At 38.2% G+C, this 20,008-nt stretch overlaps 1 protein-coding gene across 7 annotated transcripts in view; it reads right to left on the reverse strand.

Annotated features, from left to right (window-relative positions):
• Window positions 1-20,008, reverse strand: part of GAB1 (GRB2 associated binding protein 1) — a 104,604-nt gene that overhangs the window by 17,063 nt on the left and 67,533 nt on the right. For 6 of the 7 annotated variants that reach the window (XR_003992276.1, XM_030492263.1, XM_030492266.1 and 3 more), the window contains exons 3-6: window positions 18,555-18,768; window positions 10,710-11,314; window positions 8,421-8,506; window positions 7,911-8,214 (exon numbers count right to left, since the gene is read on the reverse strand). Coding sequence is in view for 6 of the 7 variants with exons in the window: in XM_030492263.1 (XP_030348123.1) it covers window positions 7,911-8,214; window positions 8,421-8,506; window positions 10,710-11,314; window positions 18,555-18,768 (1,209 nt within the window). In the remaining variant the exon portion in view is untranslated. The remainder of the gene's footprint in view (window positions 1-7,910; window positions 8,215-8,420; window positions 8,507-10,709; window positions 11,315-18,554; window positions 18,769-20,008) is intronic. The other variant, XM_030492265.1, reaches the window with a different exon arrangement.

A 20,008-nucleotide genomic window follows, 5' to 3' on the forward strand; every position in this document is an offset into this window, starting at 1 on the left:
GCACTGAGGTCCAAGAATTCCAGTACTCAGAACCACTGTAGTTTTTTTCCTTAAAAAACAAGGTTGAACCTCATGGTCTCATTCCCACAGGGTTTATTATTTGGTTTTCAATTCTGCAGAATAACCTCCCCCTTTCCTTCTCTTCCTCACCCCAGTGAGCTCTGATTCCTGAGTACACGGTCTTCAGCACAAGAGCTCTACAAATATCCTGAACTGCTTTTTCATCTCTGTTTTTATTACAACTATTTCCTGCCAAGGTACTTCTAATTAGAAACATGTATTTACTTATACAACATTCATATCCACTTCCATACTAGTACCCAGCAACAAATAGGAATATCAATAATGTGCTTAGTTCTGGTCAGTGATACCACATGGATGGTATCTTAAGGACAGTAAAACCAAACTGAAATAAACTTCTTATTTTAATATTCTGAAATAGAAAAATCAGTCATCTAAAGAGAGGCTCTCCACTTTTCTTAGATGTCTTTATCTTCTCAAAATGACTTCCTCAGAGCACTGGTACTTTGACTGCTCCAGAAATTAAGGATTAATTGGAAAAAGTACCTGATTATAAAGAAGTCCAACAGCATCTGACAGCTAAGGTTTACTGGTATTCAAAAAATATTTGTCAAATGCCATAAAAACTATTCAGAGAATACCAAAACTATTAATCATACAAATACTATTTGACTGCTCTAATTTGCAAGTAACTCTACATGTTATTTAAAAACTCTACTGTATTTAAAAAGCCCCCAAAGCATGATGAACTAAAAGCATTTAGTAGCATAAACAGTGTTTCAAGACCAAAGCAGTGTTCTGAAGTGTTCATTGATTAGTAGTTTAAAGCTTCACTAATATTAATGAAGTCCAAGGGATACTACTTCCCCCCCTCCTTTTTTTTCCTATTTTTGAGGGGGTTTTTTATTATTATTTCAACAAAACACAGAAAATTAATGGAGTTTAACTTGTTCACTGGACAAATCAAGCCTAACATGAAGTCTATAAAAAAGCCAATGGACTAGCATGACAGTATGTGTATCAAAACCTGCTTAATGTGCTTAATGCACACAGGGAAGGAAAGAAAAATTGTATGCAGGGAAGAAAAAAAATAGGGCATTATGATCCGTGTTCTCTTGTTCCTGCTCTCCCTAGCATCTTTGGAGTTCAACACTGCCATCTCTACTGCTAGTATCAGAGCAAGTCTGGCAGTTTATCTTCAGAAGACTCGTATGTTTAATTTTAAAACCATTATGTCCAGTAAACCATAGCTTCCTTTGCAGCTGTGATGCAGCCATCCAAAAGAAATCTTTACTTGAAATTATTTGTTGTTTCAAAGTTTTGTAAGACAAATCACAGCTGCAAGTTAAGGACTGGGGTATGATAGCAAGGAGCTATATAAATTTCCTTTAAAGCTATTAAGTAAAAACTAGCCTTGCAGAAGTAATTCAGTATAGCCATGGAGGAAATGTAATTTTCAGCTAAATGGAAGTCTTTGGAGCTCGTGGGGGGAAAAAAAAAGAAGAAGAAGAAAAACAAAATTTAGTATTCAACCTGCTTTCAGAACTCTGAGGAAGCAACAAAACATCTCCCAAAATCTTATTTTTTTAAATTCCTAAGCAAAATGAACAGGAGGTGTAACTTCCAAAAGTAAATGGAAGGATTAAATGCATGGACTTCTTAACAGCAAAATGAACAGTACTTCTGCTCAGAAAAGTCATCATGAAAATTACAGTTTCTTTTTCAACAGATCTTCAGTTCAGTTCTTGCTGCTGATTAAAATCACCACGCAGTTTTTCAATGCCTACTTGTCCCAGAGCCTGAGCAAATGAGTGATCCTTTATTTAAGGATATACAAGACAATCACGACAGCGTAGAACACCGCAGTGCTGCCAACTTCTAACCGTTATTATTTTTAAAGAAATGCCAGCTCCTGTTGTCACAAGTGCCTTAACTGTTTCTCTCAAGTTTTATTTCAGGATGGTGTGGTGTTCCTGCTGCATCAGGACAGCGAGATATAGTCATGCTGTCCAACTACAGGCATTCAAACATGTAAATATTTAAGAAGGAAACTGTTCAACTAGGCTATTTATAACTAACGTCATGATTAGTGAGGGTTCTTTATTTCCTTAATAACTACCTACTTTGCTTGGGATTTCTTACAGCATCATACTATACTGCAACGTCAGGCGATTATGCTGGTCATCCAAAAGCATCTCAGTCCTATGGGGGCCAGGATATGGCCACGTGAAAGCTCTGTACACAGTTACCTCTTCGAAGTGGGCCTATGATCTTAAATAAAGCAAATTGGAATTTTCAATTAAGTTAATCTGTTCGGGAGATGCTCATGAGTAGCCATAGCAAAGATACAGCCACATTTTATAAGCAATCCACATATTTGTGGTTTAATGACACAAATTATGTCTTATAACATGTTAAATGAGAAAAATCTATAGCAAGAACAACCTGATTTTCTTTTTTTTTAACTTTTTTAAAAACAGTCACAAGTCCCAGCTCCATGAGAAGTTTTTTCCTCTCCCTTGATTCACTTTGTTGGTTTGTTTTCTATTTTTCAAGGTTCAACAGGGTATTTTGTTGGCATGAAAAGAAATGTCTGCGTCATTCACTGTCTCTAAATCCTAGCTCACCACTTGCTGGGCTGAAAATTACTGGGGCCAGGCAGCAGTCTCTTGTAAAAGCAATCGTATGGACTCAAGTTGCAGGAAGCATCTCAAACTAAATGCTAATATATTTCTATTGAAAGATAAGCCTTTTGTAAAAACATAAAGGCAAAATAATCTGTTGTCCTGGGTTCAGCTGTAGCAGTCATTTTTTCTCCTTCTTAGTAGCTGGTGCAGTGCTGTGTTTTTGACTTTCAGCCTGGGAACAACGCTGACAACTCAGGACACCTGTGCAATCCAACGCAAAACTAGGACTGAAAATCTTGCTTAAGACACTCTTGAATGCAATTAAACTCTAATAATATTCAGGCAAATACAATCATTATTCAAGATGAATGGAGCAAAGTCCAGTACTATGTTGTAAACTGGGAATTCCAAGTTCTTTACTGCCTCTGTTGGTGATCCACCTGGTGATCCTGAGTTCTACCACAGCTTCCTATGACCCTGAACTAGGATCTGTGCTGAACTAAAAACACCTTATGAGAGAGTTCAAGTACTATGGGTCAAAAACATTACAAAAATGGCAGTGTTACACTGTATTCAAAGGAATGAGATTTAACTTTTGATTTTCATTCCATTATGGTCATGAACTGTTAACTCAGCCATATGCCCACGGTTCATATATTTCTTTTCAAAACTTTAAAGAACGACTTTGGTACATACACGTGCTTGCTGTCCCTCAGAAAAGAGAAGTTACCAGGTTACAGTAAGCAAAGTATCAAACCAAGACTTTAAAGAACTGAATTCCTCCATCACCAAATTGATAATTGACTTAACTGTTTGATTCAGATATTGAAAAATATGTTTTTTCAGTTGAGATGGCAAGCATGTATTTTTTAAGAGCTTTAAACTTTGCAGATGAGTTGCACACACACACTAAAACCCCCCAATCTCTCATATGCTGCATCACTCAAATGCTTCCTCCTGACCTAGAAGAACCAGCTCACACCCTACCCCTTTTATTTTTGACCACGCGCTTTCCTTGATCCCTGACTTACATCACATTTGCTGAGAAGATTAAAGCTGTCCAGACTCACAGACCTCTGTCAGGCCCTAACGCCTTCTTCTGGACTGCCAGCACAGCCACCGGGGACTCGCCTTCCTACACAAAGTGGTTCCCTGCGGTGTGATGAAACATTTGCTACAGCCCCACAAGCTGTCAGCAGGATGGAGATCACAGGATCCACTGCCTCATATCACAACCCTTTTCAAATAGTTTGAAGAGCCCCATGGAAAGCATGACGTGGAGCAGAAGAGAACGTGGCTCTTCTTTGCTGCCTTCTCTGTCTAGGGAGTCTTCACGTCCCTAGACACTGGGTGCACTGGGGCACCTTTAATTCTACTGCTCCTTCCTGGATAAATGGTCTTTCGAGGAAGCAACATGTGACTGTCAAATGTCGCAAGATTGCTCTGTGGCAGAACCAGTCACAGTCTTTGAACAATTCAGAGAATAAGACCCAGCTGCATGGATGGATGCAATATTTCTTCCACTTGGAGCCTTTTGCTAGCAACAATGCTTCCAATTTAGCATTATGACTACATGCAACCATGGCAAGCTAAAGCAGCCAAAAAGCAGAAATACAAAATCAATATAGACAATGGTTCTTTATCATAAAAGAAATAGCACCTTGAATAAAACAAATGAAGAAAGAGATTATTTTTGTCATTCAATTACAGGTGAATGCAGAAAAGCACCTGCAATATATCACTTACCTTTCGGTATGCTTCTCTAAAGAAATAGTAAAGCATTTTAATTCAAGTTACAAGGGCAGTAAGCCAACACCATGTTTTGAAATTACTTTCAAGACTTCCAGAAAGCACTGGAAGCATTTACAGAAGCAGCTGTGAGCTAGAAAAACAAAATTACATGAAAATGTACTGTAATTTCAAGGTTATATATATTTTCTTTCTTTAACTTGTTATTATTTTTACCCGTTTTCTAAAGCAAAGCTCTTCTAGAAACCGGTGGGAATAAACACTGGGTATCTCATAGCTCACCATGGCTCCTGGCCCAGGCTACTCCTGCAGGTGGTTAGACTGAAGAGCCTCAGGCTCTCACAGCAGGGCTGCACAAGTACCCTCCTCAGAAGATTGTGCATGTACTTTAGTGAATTTTAGACCTATTACCTACATTTAGTTTACCCATATTATTGATTTCATAACTCCCTTCTATATAACCATACCTATTCTTAAAATTTTGGAGAACTTTAACAGTTTTATAACTTATCCAGAACATCAGGTGCTTATACCAGAGCTGTGAAGACATACACATTACAGTCGCTACTGCTGATAGACAGATTGCCAAGCTCCTTGCTGTCTGACACATTATTCTTCAAAGACAGCAGAACCAGAAGCAACCAAGTATCTGTTTCATCTCAGGTTTACAAAACAGAAACAGCAGAGGGGAGAGCAGGCTATATGCAACAGAACAGCCACTGCCATCATCCAGTCCTCCATTTTCTACCCTGGCCAAACTATACTGCTGGTAAGCAGTAAGCCCTTAAACCAAAGAAAAGTAGAGGACATGCTGAGCATATAGATTTGACAACAAAAAAGCAGTGAATTATTTCTTTATGTGCTAGTTTCCCTGCCTTATTTCTTAGTTAAATACATTTTTAACACTGAATGTAACAAAATTCCCTGGCCCACACAGAAACATTACTGAGCTACAGCTAATGCTTATGTCAAAGATGATAATGACGTTTCTCAGTAGCAAGGATAGCTACCAATAAGGAATTGTTACTTGGAGGCAGTGCAAACTGTTTTTGCAGCAATCTAATGAATAAGAAAGATATAGCAGCTTCTTCAGACAGAACATGAGATGGGTCCTCAATCTACCTGAAGGCCTTATCACCAACACACCTCGGTAACACCATCTTTTAGAGAAGCCGCAGTGGTCTGAAACAGAAATTCTTGAACTAATGGCACATTAAAACCCTCCCAACATTTAAAGGAGCAAGACTCAGATGGTAACTATTTTATGTACCCTTTCCTCCCTTTCTAGCTCTACCCAAGTTTTAATGAATCTACTAGCCAACTTGACTTTTTTCTATGCACTAATTCATAGCAGAAGACCACTGTAGTACATTTATATAAGCAGAAACAACCTGATAATAGCAGTTGCTACAAGAATTTGAAAGCTGAAAAAGCCCCATGGTAGAATATAAAGCACACACTTGTTTGAGTTAGGTAAGGTGCTTTTAGAATGCAAAACATGAATTTGTTTCAAGAAGAGAGGTGCAAGAGCAGCAATGTTGCCCCAGCAGACATCTGTGTGACTGCTTTGCACCGCCATCAGCAAAAATGAGCAGCTTTTCAACATGTAGGTTTATTACTTTTGAGGGTCAAACATTTTATCGGTAAAGTACACAAACTGGCCAGTTGAGGAAAATATTTTAAAGTGGTTCACTGTTTATTTTAAGAATACTTTCCAGTATCAGCTTTCATTAATCTGTTACTGTCCATTATTTCTTAAGAACTAAACAAAACTACTGTCTAGTAACACGAAAACAATTAGACACAAGCAGAGAGCCAAGGTCTTGAAAAAGGCCATGCCTTGTTTTCTGAAGAAAGACAGCCAGAATGAGATGTCATACTTCTCATTTCACACTGAGCTCATCTATATCACAATGATATTATCTACTGCACTTAATTACAGGCTGTTTTCACTTAGTGGTAAGAATACTAATTTAAAGGTTTAAGTAGGGGATATTTTAGGTCATCTGAATATATGCCATCTAGTCTTCCCCAAAATGAAGTCAGCAATTCTCAATGTAAATACTAATTTTTCAAGCACATTATTTTGGATTACTTGAATATAGAACAGTGCAGACATTTGACCTCATGTTCTTCAGGTCTCACTTCTACAAGGAAGTTAGTTATCTTGTCTGAAAAACTGCGTGGTAGAGAAATAAGTTAAGCACTTGCCTGTACTTCTGACAGGCTGGCTGATAAAACATTTTAGGTAAACTGGAAAGCCTAAGCTATTTATTAGTGATTCTCTAGATAAATATCTTTTATAGACACATCACAACAGTATCTTCTTTGTTTCTTAAGAACAGCTGTCACCCAAATAATCCTTATTTTATGCACAAGTAATCCCAGTACACACCAGATTTAAGAGATTAATTTTTTAGGACAGCTTTGAGGGTGTTTGGTGTTTGTTTTGTTTTGTTTTTTCAATTTTGTCATTGAAGTTGTTGCAGTTTCCTCAGACTCGTAACAGTCATCTTACACATATTCAGCAGTGCAAAATATTTCCACATAAAGCTAGTTTTCCTTTTGCTTTATGGCTTTGTTTAATCTACCACACTCTATGAAGGCAAGGAAATTATCACCTACTACAGTTTATATAAATTTCAATATAAGCATGGCGCCTGCTCCTGTGAAAAAGTAAACATATCTTAAGAGCTGGCTTGAATTAGCAGTTCCCTCCTCCCATTGGGATCCCAAAGAAAAGATATACATGGTAACCTCACAGCCCACATATTAAACATCTTCCCGTGACTGTCCCGTGTGGCCACTAACACTTAAACTAAGCAGCTCCAACAAGTGATTTTCCTTGCTTTTACAGACTGAGATGAGAACGTAACATTACCTACTTAGTAGTAAACACTATTTCTTCAGTATTTCTTCCTTCACTGAACACATTTGTAAGAATTACTCTAGGTAAGAGTTTGTAAGACCACTACATACTTTTGAGTAGGACTAAAAAGCAGCACAATATACAACTCATTCTTGTAACAATTAATTTCTTCTAACCACGTTTACATCAAAAGCAAATACGTAAGAGAGTTAACGAAGTTATTTTTAACTTTTACTTCATACAGTTAAAATGTGTACTGATCCTGTCCCAAGCACTGTTATGGCTATCAATTTGTATTCTATCCAATGCCTTGCGTGCTCTCTCCATCACAAGTCAGGCTAACTGTCTTCTACATATAAAAACTAAAACTCACACTTCTGAGCGTTAGTAATTCTGTGTCATTTCTGCATTAGTAACTGCAGTAATAAACTTTAAACCTATGGTTGGATGTGGCATTGTTATTGTGATGCTTTAACATGGTTAAAAATAATCCTAGGATTCCTTTGTGTCATGGTTATCTCATAGGATAAAAATTATTTTGTTAGAATTTCTAAAAGTAGATAATTCCCACTAACCAGAAGTTGGGAGAGCTATGTTATTTTCTTAGATGATAAAAGTCAACTTCTATTGGACATTTTCCTCACCTTTTCTGTCTGGTTTGAGGTTCCGATCCACTGGCGGTGGCTCACATTCCGCAACAGGTACTGATCGTCTGGGAGGTGTCTTTGGACTGGACCTGAAACCCATGTGAGCAGGAGGAGGGACCTGCTTTCCAAATAACGGAAAATCAAACGTGCCTGGTGTCATTGGTACATAGTTTGTTTCCTGGATGGGTTCAGTGAAGCTGCTGGAATGCTGTCGTGGAGGAGAGTTGGGATTCATTGGGACATAATTTTCATCTAGTTCTTCACTTGAAACACTTCCCACTGTCAACATGCTTCTGTTTTTCTAGAATTAACATACATTTCCTTTAACAAAATAAGTTATGCAATCAGCTGTGAATCATATGAGTTTTTTAACCTAATCTACTCAGGTTAATATATTCTACTGAAACCAAAAAATCACGAACACTGTACAGCTTGCTTTTTTGCATGGGAACAAAGAGCATTCAAGCACTGTCACTGTGGCCTCTCATCAGATCAAGTCATACTTACGAAGTGGTTATGGAAGCCCTCCAATGAATTAGATCTGTCATTCGGAAACGTTCGTGGAATATCATAACAGTCTTGAGAACTAATTTCTAAAGAAACAAGAAGAGAAAGTGGCTATTTATCAACCCTGTTCCCGTCACTTGGCACCAGGCATCCCACGTCTGTTGCTATTTACTGTCTGCTTCTGAGGGCATACAAATACACCTCCTGAAGTATATAGATTTTATCTATATACTTAAGAGGACTGTGTTCACAAACAAACTTAGCACTTATCAGTCACAACCTGAAGCTCTTACAGTGGCTTTTTTCCATGGCAAGGAAAAAAAAACAGAACAAAAAAAAGGTCATTTTTCCTTTTAAAACAGCATCTAAGTCTTCATTTCAAAGAGGCAGGTGTAAGAATTTAGTGTAAAAGTGGGTTTTGAGATACCGGGCCCTATGAAAAACCTATTCTAAAATAAACAGCAGATGTACTTCAGGATCTGGAGAAAGGTTTTTTTGACTGAACAGCCTTCCCTTTGAAAGTGTTGATTCAACAGCATTCAATCTGCTGCAGGAACAGGTGAATCCCTGCACTCAGCTCTCTAGCTCCAGGGGCTTTCAGTTTGAACAAACTGCTACAGAAACATACATCTCTCCATTTTCAGGCTCCTGGGTCTTGGCAGTCCACATTAAGAAAGTCCTCAACTTTGTGGCTGTTTCTCTGATGGACGTTTGTGAGACATCTGGCTCCCAGGTCCTGCTCACCCATGTAGAAGACAGGCTGCCTTTCCCTGCAACAGGCATGCCCTTCCTCCTTATGCCAAGACAAACTGTGGGCAAACTCTGGGTTTTAACGCTGCCTTGTCCCGAAAGAAAAGATATGATGGGTTGGTGGGGTTTTTTTGAGATTTCCACCTCAGAGAAAAAAAAAACCACCAAACACTTCTACTATTAAGTGCCAAATTAAAACAGTATTTTCAGAAAGGCTACTCTTCCTGAGGCCGACAATCTCAGCCAGAATGTAGGAGTAGTCACTTATAAACTTAGCAAAGTGAGAGAAGATAAGCAAAGCAAATAAAGATCTTTCAGGGTGTTATTTTGTCATTTTAAAACACTAACAACCACCAATATTATTACGCTTAGCCTACAAAATGAATGACAAACAGGATATTACCGAGTGCCTGCATGATCACATCCATTATGTGTATCGCCTCCTCTAAAAGCCCTGTCCCCATCCCCTTCCACATTTCATCCTCCCATCCTGTACCTGGAACAACTCAAACAATTCTCCTTTAAAATCCCCTTTAACATTTAGCATCAACTCTAACCAGTTTAAAATTTCACTTGAGATGTAACACTGTAATGCCCACCTGCCTCAGGAACCCGAAAAAAAATTAAACTCTTAGCCCAAGAGTGGTTAACACTACTAGAACAACTACTCTATGTAACAATAAATATCAGCTTCCTAACCTCTACGCCGCATTTCTTGAGTTTACATCTGAGATAAAAAGAACAGGAATGAAAAGAAACAGGCAGGAAAAAAAACCACAAGAAATGCCAAATTCTCTAAGTAAAAGTAGCTCCACCAGATTTGCTAGCACCTGAAATATTCCCATCAGCTAAAGGAAAAACAAGTTAAGAAAAATGCATTAGCATATCTGGAATACCAACATTTAGGCGACTATAAGGAACAGCTTCATTTTTACTTAAAAACTGCCATATGCACATCTATCACAAGGAGGGAAATAAACGTTAGTGGCAATGATCACCAGATCAGGGTTGATCTCAAAGCTCTGGGTATACACCAAGTGCCATTAACCTTCATGAAACGTTTTCAGCTTCTGCACATTTGGACCACTACCTGCCAACTTTACTTTGGTTGTTCTGAAAGGCTGGTAACAGAAATATTGAACTGTATGAGCTTATCGGCAAAAAAAAAATAATAAATGATGATGAGTTCTTCATTGCTGTTTTCTAAGGACGAGTAACACCATCAGTATGACTAGGTCTTCAAATATTTGTAGCTAAGACTGAATGCCACAATACAACACACATCCCTTATTGATGTTCTTTGCTTTGCTGTTTTGATGGTTTCTTTTAATAGTCTTCTCTTTTCTTCTTTCTCACATATTTAAAGCACTGCAACCACAGACTGCTTTGCAAAGGGCTACACGCTTGTTTCTAATGGCTAGAAATGCCTCTCATACCGTTCAGTCCATTCGTATCATTCATATCACATCATTCATCACAAGATCACATCATTTAACATATACGATTCCGGAAGAGCAGGATAAAATATGGAATACTGACCTTTACGAAAGATATTCAAATCTACAGTTGAAATGGTATTACTGCGTGAGGGCGGCATTCCTGCTGTAGGGATGCAATAACTATTGTCAGTGTCTGAAGCAGTGCGACTAATGCTACATGTTTCCACAGGAGATCGATCTGCAGCGTGGTGAGGTTTTGGTGGCCGAGGTGGAGGAGTATCTGGAATAGTCTCCAGTTTTGAAGTCTGAGACAACGTTCCCTCTGGAAAAGTTCGTGGAATCTGGTAAGTACCTCCAGGTGTGGGGGGAATGTCATAGCTAATGGAGATGTGTCTCATCTGTGCATCTAATGAACATGTTGCTGATGGGGTATTGAAAACATGTTGCTCTCCTTCTGCATCAGTCCCAGATGGAGATGCTGCCTTCGGTAAAACATCCTGTGAGTAACTCCTAGGCAGGTTATAAAGGCTGCAGTCTGCCAGTGTCAGACCAGAACGAGAAGGAGGAGAGTCATAGACACCTTGCTGCTGAAAAAAGCCATTCACAGCATGCTTGCTCGCTGACGGAGCAGGATTTTTGTGGGAGGGCACATTATCATTGCAGTCTGTTTCAGAAGAGCTGGATTTTGCCGAGTCAGCATGAGATCTACACGTAAATAAGATTGTAAGATTAAAATGTTGACGAACATATAAAGAAAAACAAACATTACAAATAAACAAAACATTGAAAATGAAACAAGTCTATCAGTCTCTTCCAATTTTTTTTTTAATGAACTCATTTAATAAACAAATAGTAGTACTTCAGAAGGATCCTAAGTAACTATATACATATAAATCCATGCACATGAAACACATAACACAATTGTGGAGCTTTAGCAGCAGTTAAACAACAAGTTTATGTTTCATAAAGCAAGTGACTTCCACAATGCCAATTTGGAGCAGTTTGTTTGGGACTGGGGGATTTTTTATTTTATTTTTTTTAACCCATGCTGCAAACTAGCAGTACTTTAATGGCACTAATAATACACAATCCTTGGGCTTAGAGAACTTGCTAGTTCTAATCAGTATGAAAAAATGTTAGAGGAAAAAGTACTGCTGCAACACCCTTATGTTCATACTTGAAGTTACCTACTGACCATAAAAAAACCCGTGTGAAACACATAAAGGAGAGAGAAGTAAGAGATAAGAACAGAAATAGGAGAAAGATAGCATGTTCTTTGGGAGGGGGGGGTGTGTGTGTGTAATACATAGGATGTATGTGCAACAGAGTGTTTTTTTCTTGAACGCAAATTAAGGCAGTATTGTTATCCTTTGATTAGGCAGTAGTTATCCTTTGACTTCTCCAGAAATTCCATCTTTTATGAGAATAGCACTGCAATACTGGCACTAACCAGTATCAGTATACTTCCATGGAAAGTAAACACATTGTACTTTTCCCCCCCCCCGCCTTTTTAACTTCCCCAGTTACCTTGCTCCAGGCAGAGAAATTCAAGAAATTGTTACCAGTCTGACTGCTTGCTTAAATGAAAGACAGTGGCTAAATACTAACACAGTGGTTAATGCAGTCCATACACTTTTTGATCAATCATACCATGATATTTCCTGTTTTCATTACCACAGCACAATACCGATGTGTTAATTCATACACACATATGTAAATATTTTAGCATGCGTGCATATCAATGAATAGCTGCTACACAGCTTTTACTAGGCTCTATTAAGCAAATGGACCATGCAGTTTACTAAACTTCTGAGGAATAAAACACTTAAAATTCAACAGCATGACTGCCACAAGAAGCACTTTTTCCTCTTATTTTAAAAGGCTCTCTACCTCAAAGTGATCACAACCAGAATTTGTTATTCAAATTTCAATTTGTCAATAATATCACACAAAACTTTCTTTCTTAAGGGACAGCTGGCTTTGTCTCCATGGGTTCTGGTAACCTGAGAGAAAGGAATCCAGTTTAGCTATTCATTTAGGTTTCCTCGGCAGTCACTGGAGAAATGGAGACTGCGTGAAACACAATCCATTCTTCCTAGATATCCATCTAAACCTGATGAATCACTCCCAAAGTGCCTCTCTGTCAGCTATCAAGGGAATCCACGTGATTAGCTTAGACTGGGCATCTGCAGTCAAGAAAAATGTCGTTCACTAACCAACTGGTTTTTGTTCTGTTTAATAGCAGAGATACAATCTCTATCAGTCCAAATGGCTTATGAGAGTCCTTCTCCAGCTTTAAATACATCAACTTTTTTTACTGGCTTGTTATTAGGGTTTTTTTTCAGTTGTTTTTTGGTGTTTTGATGGTTTTGGGGTTTTTTTTGTTTGTTTGTTTGGTCATTTGTTTCTTCCGTGTGTGTGTGGTTTTGGTTTGCTTTCATTAGAAAAAGTACACTAATTTTGCTGTGGTTACTATTTTCAACATGGATTTAAGTTCTGTCTCACTGGTCGGAATTGGTTTCTAGGTGACTCTGAACATTGATCTGCATGTAGTTTACCAGACCCTAAAAAGAAGGGATTGTTTTCACTAAGTATTTACCCTTGGCGCAACTGAGGAAGTGAGACTTCCTACAATCCTTATGATGCTGACCATGAAATACCTCGTTTCCTAACAGTTTACTTCCTTTGCCTCACTATTGAACCACTGGAAGTTTAGCACAGTTGCAAAAAATAGAACATGTAGTCCTGGAGGGACTACATGAGGTTACAGAGCACATAGTAAATTGTGAACATACGGTGTGACTAGTAACACACCAAACTTATCCCCTCTTTACTTGAAGAATTCATTCAGGAGTTCCTCACTTTTTAGATGTACTCTTCTGGTTCTGTGGTACTCATTCAGACCAAAGTCTCAGCAAAAGTCACATGTGTTTTATACGAGCAAGTGTGGCAAGGACTGTGATCTGCATTTTATATGCTATAAAAATAAATTGGGCAGTCTAGAGAAACTGGACACTGACAGTCAATTGTAGAACCAAAATTGTTAGTTCCAGTTGACTAGGATATACTTGGAAATGAGAAAAACTTTCAAAACCACAGAAATAAAATATAAACACTCCATTTATCTTAGAAAAACATGCAGAGTATATAACCAAAGCTCAAAATGCAGCAACAGCACACGTACAATGCGAGTACCTAGGGATTACCCATGAGATGTAAGCAACAAATGCTGACATTTTTAAATTTAGCAGTTTTCCTGGGTCTAAGCAAATGCTGCTGCTTCTTTCTTGACCACAAGCACTTGCGAAAACAGACGACTTTCAAAAACCATGACACACGAGGCAGCCAGGCCTGTTATTTGGCAACAACTTAAATTTCTCATTATAAGAGGGCATTTCTGATTTACTTCATGAGTTAAAAAGTAATCTTTTGGAATCAACTTCTTAGTCTATTGAAACAGTTTTCAAAATATGAATGGGTTGTAACCAACCTGATTTTGAAAGACCAAAAGTTTGAAGACAGTCTAAAACACAGACCAAGAAAGCAGTTTATGCCAAATGAAGATAGGGAATTCAGCCTCTGAAGTTTAAGTAGTTTTCAAAAGCCAGTATTAACCACTGATCATGACAGGAACACCATGTACAATTTTGAAAGTGTACAACACATCATTGATGCATGTTACCTCAAGGAAATTTAGGTTAGGACCAGAGTTCAGGGGCTCACAACTCCTGCTTTTTTTAAAAAGAAGGATTTCAGACGCAAGATGCTTGATGTCTTCTGCACTTAAAAGTGTCAGGTAACTTTTAATTTTCCTCACACACTTCAGAACAGCTCAACACAAAAAAAAAAATCAATTCTCTTAAATATTCCATTAACAATTGGTTATTAAGAATAAGGATTAATGATTTTTTACACCTCAGTTTAAAATAATGGCAAAGTTGGATATAACACAATGAAAACTCCTCACTATTTATAAGCAGAGGATGACTGTGACATGAATTCAGTGCAATCACATGCAGGCATCACATGACTGCAAATTCTGCAAAGTGACCCAACTATTCCTTACTCAGTGCTAGGACTGGACATCTCTACACACATCGAGATGACTGTAGAGCCTGCTGAGCTACAAGGACTGGACATTAAGATGCACTGAGAAGACGTAGGATATTGAGGCAAAGGGAGCCCAATAAGAAGCCTGCCTCCACATACCAAAAGCTACTTGTTGACAGAGACCCAGGAAAAAAAAGTTTTAAATGTGTTTTAGTCTGAGAGGTAATCATCCCATTTTTGAATATGCTGTAATTCAGTCTGGCTTGACCACTCATCCTTTTAAGGTGATCCTTGTCCCATTTACAGGAATTGATATGACCAATTAAACAGAATACTGTGAAGAAAGTGGCAGCAGAACTGCTCGTGTGAGCCAACAACCTGGGGCAGCAACAGGAAGCACAGTAAAAAATGTAGATAGATAGATAGATAGATAAATAAATAAAAAGCCAGCTCTATTTCCATGGATGCCAAAGTTACACAGTTTTTCTGTTAAAACTCACAGAACACCATGCAAGACACGTCTCAAACAAACAATATTTTCAGGCAAGTTAATGGCTCTGTGATTAATTTCTCACACACATTCCAAGAATGGCTACTGTTCACTCACTGCAGTGGAATCTTTTTACTTTCAAAATCTTCTAATAGCAGATATTCCTGCCCTTCTTCTGAGAGAAAGGGTGACACTTGGCTGGTTCATAAACACAGGAAAGATGAGGAAGACAGCGTTTAGTATTTCAATACACCTCTCGAATAAGCCAGAACATTCAGGGGTTCGGAAGCTGTCTTTTGCTGCATTTTCTTATTTAGGATCCAAATACAAACCTTAAAATCTCATTAAATGCTGCAGTCCAACAATGCTCTTTCTCAAGTCAACAGTGATCAGAGCATAAAACTATTTTAGACAAAATACAGCATGATTATTACAGCTGTAAAGTGCTGCGTCCAAGATATTCTCACAACAGCATGTGCTGGGTTCCATAACACCATTAATGAAGCATTTCAAAATCATGTCTTAGTTCTGAAACACCACAATTCTTAAAGATTTCGAGAGAGGCAGTTTGGATACTTCCCTTATGTTTCACAGTTACCTGCCTCACCTAGCAAAGAACCACAAAGCCTTGAAATGAAAATCCCAGATTATCTATGAAGTAGCATGCAAAATTAGAACAGAAGAGTTCCCTCTGCATATTGGCAACTTTGAAGTCTAAAGGGAAAAGTCACAGAAATAAACTACTCAAGTAACAATACCTGCCTATTTCATTACATCTATTAAGCTTTGCACTTTACACTAAGGAAAAAAGGTTGTATCAAATACAGATAAATTGTACCAAGCCTGAAAATTAACAGGAAATTGATGCAACCATTTAATTTTTAATTCACCTGTAAGGATGTGGATTGGGGTAGTACATAGTGTGCCCTCTAACTGATCATCTTAGTAACATTGCTACACAAATACACAAAGCTCTAATTCCTTAGGAAAACATCTATATCCTCTACACTCTGTCGAGATCCAGCAGAACACCTACTGTACCATAAAACATAAGCAGTCCTTTTAAGTGGAACTGAAACTCCAGCATAACTATTATTCTGAATTTTCATTATTACAGCCTTCTTAATAAAAGGACATAGCTATTTAGTGAATTTAGTTAAATATAATACACTAAGCCCACACAATTTCCAAGTAATCACAATGCCAATGTTGTACTGTTTTCAAATATTCCTATAAAAACATCATTTATTTAAACAACCTCTACACCCCCAAAGACTTTGTTCAGCTTTTTCTCAGTTCCCTTGGCATTTTATCTCTACTGGACCTTATGCCTTCCCCAACACCCAAATACCTTCTCTACTGTGTCACCACTGTCTTCCTCAAGAAATCTTGCAGGCTACCTGGATGCTGTACCTTGCCACGTTTAGTGTAAGGAGACCATGAAAGGGGACCCCTCCTACTTAACCCATATTTACTCCTTCTACTTAACCCATATGTCACACAACTGTGAAAGTCATGTGAGAAGGTCAATTACCCAACCTTCATCATTGCAACAAACATGCTTCATGTGGTGGTGTTACAAATCCGCTCTGTGCCCATGCCTTGCAGAGGCAAACAGGCAGACACATTTCTGATGAGCCAGGGTGCTAAAATGGAAAGTCAAGATTTCTCTGCCAAGCCATTCAGGAAACAATATCACTGGCAGAAACAGTGAACACACCTTTCGGGCACCATCAGCTTCTAAACATCGTTAATCACTTAAACTTTTAACACTGACAAAGCAGATACTGGGTTTCCCCTTCTCTTGCAGGACACTTCAGGGCACGCTGTGCTGCCTGTAGCCTGCACATTCCATACTCTGGGGAAACTGTAGGCTCATTTCTCCATTTTATAAGAAAGATTGTAAAGGGTGGATACTTTTCTACCATGTAATCATCAGTAAACAGAGCAGGAAACTCCTCAGGCACCACAGAGCAAGATAAAAACGCCAAGGGAACGAAGAGCACATGGCACAGGTAAAACTGGAAAAGCATCAAGGTGTTGATGAAGAAGGCATCACCACTAAAAGGTATGGCCCTAAGGGAGTACGTGAAATACTCATGCAAACACTTTCAAAGGAAGCTTTCCTCAGCCTCCCATGTACTTGTCTGCAATTGCAAAAAGACTATGACGTTTTGTTTATTTTCTTGGAAATATCCCAGCAGATTTTATTTTAAATTACTGCATAAAAGAAGCTTGCCAGACAGATTTATAAGGTTCTCCCATAGAAAATTCAAGGTTGGAAGGGAGACCTCTGGAGATTATCTGGTCCAGCTCTTCCAATACCTCTAAGCAAAGCCAACTTTAGAGTCAGGTGAGGCTCCTTAGGAGCTTGTCCAGTCAAGTTCATTTGTGGTTGTTTTGTATGTTGGGTTTTCTTATTAAATCTCAGAGGATGGAGATACCACTAAGTCCCCGGGCAGCCTGCTTCAGGAATAGACACCATGTTCCATTCTGAAAAACCACAGCAATATTTCCCAGGTAGCTACCATAAAAGTAATATCCACCGATGCAGGAGATGCTGTACATCTATTCAGTTTAGAAGCATCAGCTGGAGAAATAAATATACTTTTAATTCAGTAGAAGTTCTCAATTCTTTCCTTAAAATTTCCTATTGCACACTTCTGTGGAGAACTGACTCTGTGGTTACTCTTCATTCAGTAAGAAATAAGGTTTATTGGAGCTTGTTTCCAAATCGGTAGTTTGGAATAAGTTAAAATTCAGGATACAAAAATTGAGTGGTTTAAGTCTTCTACATTCTTAGTTATCATAAAATAATTATCCTTTAGCTCTTGCTTTAGAGTCTGAACCATGTTAGTAATAGTCAACAAATACCATTTGAGGATTGTTATTTTCAGTGATGTGGTAATCTGGCAGGTGACAATAAATATCAGCATGTTTTACTGAATCCTTCCATGAAAGCTTCAACTGGCAAAACTGGGGCACCAAATAGCAGAAGAGAGAAAGGCTAAATTTCTCCAGCTTTTTCTAGTCCTAGACTGGGCTAAAGACACCAGATTGTGTTAAAGAAAGGGAACTTGTCTGCTCTGTGCCATGCATCACTACAATGAAATGCTTGGAATCACTGCATTTATCTGACACATCATATTGGCAACTGCCGTCCACACTTTTGAAGAATGCAGTATAGGTCTAACACTGATCAAACAACTTACTATTGCTGCAAAAAGTTCAAGCATAGAAAGAAAAGTAGTAAAGAGCTACAGGCAGCTTCCCCCCTGTAAATTATGTGCATCCAAATGTTCAATGACTCAGCAATAAAAAAAACACTTTTAGGCAAATATTCTTGGCCTGTAATACAAGTAAGTGTTTTCAAGAAAAGAGAAGGAAAAAAAAAAAGTCATTTACCTCATAGGTTCAGGTTTTTTACTTTGACAGTTTATTAGCAGTAGGTAGTCTTGAGGATCTTCTTGACCAGAGGAAGACTCCAATGGGGGGATGTTAATAAGCTGATAGGGAGGAGGTAGGGAAGATTCTGCTTGCATGGAAGGTGGTGAAGTGTTGATGGGCAAGGGTAACTCAGCAGATGGTTGTAAAGAACTGACCGGTGGCTTCACAGCATCTGCAAACATATAAGCAAAGCATTCTTTTTACAGTGAAGAATACAGTCTTACATTGCTACATAAAAAGTTATTAACAGAGGATGAGAAAAGTCAGGGAGTTTAATTCAAAACTGTAAAATCAGTGGATATAAGAACATTCGGATATTAATATTTTTTCAGAGTATTTATACTTATACCATATATATTATAATATCTTTATATTTTTTCCAACTGTAATCAATTTCTTAGGTATGCCATGAAAATAGAGGTTATGCCTTATTTAATGACTGTTTTCCAGACACAGAAGGAACAAAGATGCTGACAGCTGCAGTTAGACAGCTAAGAACACAAATCTGTTTTAATCAAGGGCAGACAAAGGCCCATAGGTTATTACTTGAATATGGTAACCTGAGTCAGCACTTGCACGTATTCATCCCTTTTTGACCAAGGTCACTTCAACATTTGAGATTAGTCACCAGTCAAGAACTGGCCTGTCTCAAGATCTAAAAAACAACAGGAAAAACACTGTTTTTGCAATGGAAGATCCCTCACAACTATAAAAATAATGCAGAGATACAATAGAGGAACCATGTTCCACTAAGCCCTGTCATTACATACCCCAGATTTTTATTTTAGTGCAATAAATGAAGTAATTGTGGTTGGTTGGTTTGTGGGAGAGAAAGGGAGAGAGGGGAAGGAGAGAGGAGGTGTTTTGGCTTTTAAATTGTCTTTAAAATTCTTATCCAAATACATATGTCCTATTAAATTACCTGGGAGACTGAAAATATTGACTGTCAAACATTAAACAATCATTTAACTTTTTCATTGTTTTAATGATACATTGACTAAGACCAACATAATTAAGCAAATTGTTCCTCAATTATCAAGGCTCCCTTGTACTTGCAACTCACTGTACATTCCAATTTGCACATCCCAAGAATGGACACTGATTATTAGCATTGTTTAAATGAACATATTATTATCCAATGCAAACTGCTCCTGTTATCCAATGCAAACTGCTGACTTACAGGCCAGCTATGCCCCAACCAATTAATTTATCCAGCTTCTCCTTCCCAGGACTATCCTGGGAAGAACAGATGAAGAGACCAGAACACAGCCCTCCTGCTTCCAGTTCTGTGTACACTAGGTACAAGTGATTTAAACGTGGAAATAGGAACAGCAGTACTTGCTTTGAACTCCCATGGCACTTACACAGGCTCAAAAATTAAATCCCACCACACCCATGTGGGTGGAAGAAGT

The sequence above is a fragment of the Strigops habroptila genome, chromosome 7 (assembly GCF_004027225.2).
Source record: "Strigops habroptila isolate Jane chromosome 7, bStrHab1.2.pri, whole genome shotgun sequence".
NCBI classification, from domain to species: domain Eukaryota; kingdom Metazoa; phylum Chordata; class Aves; order Psittaciformes; family Psittacidae; genus Strigops; species Strigops habroptila.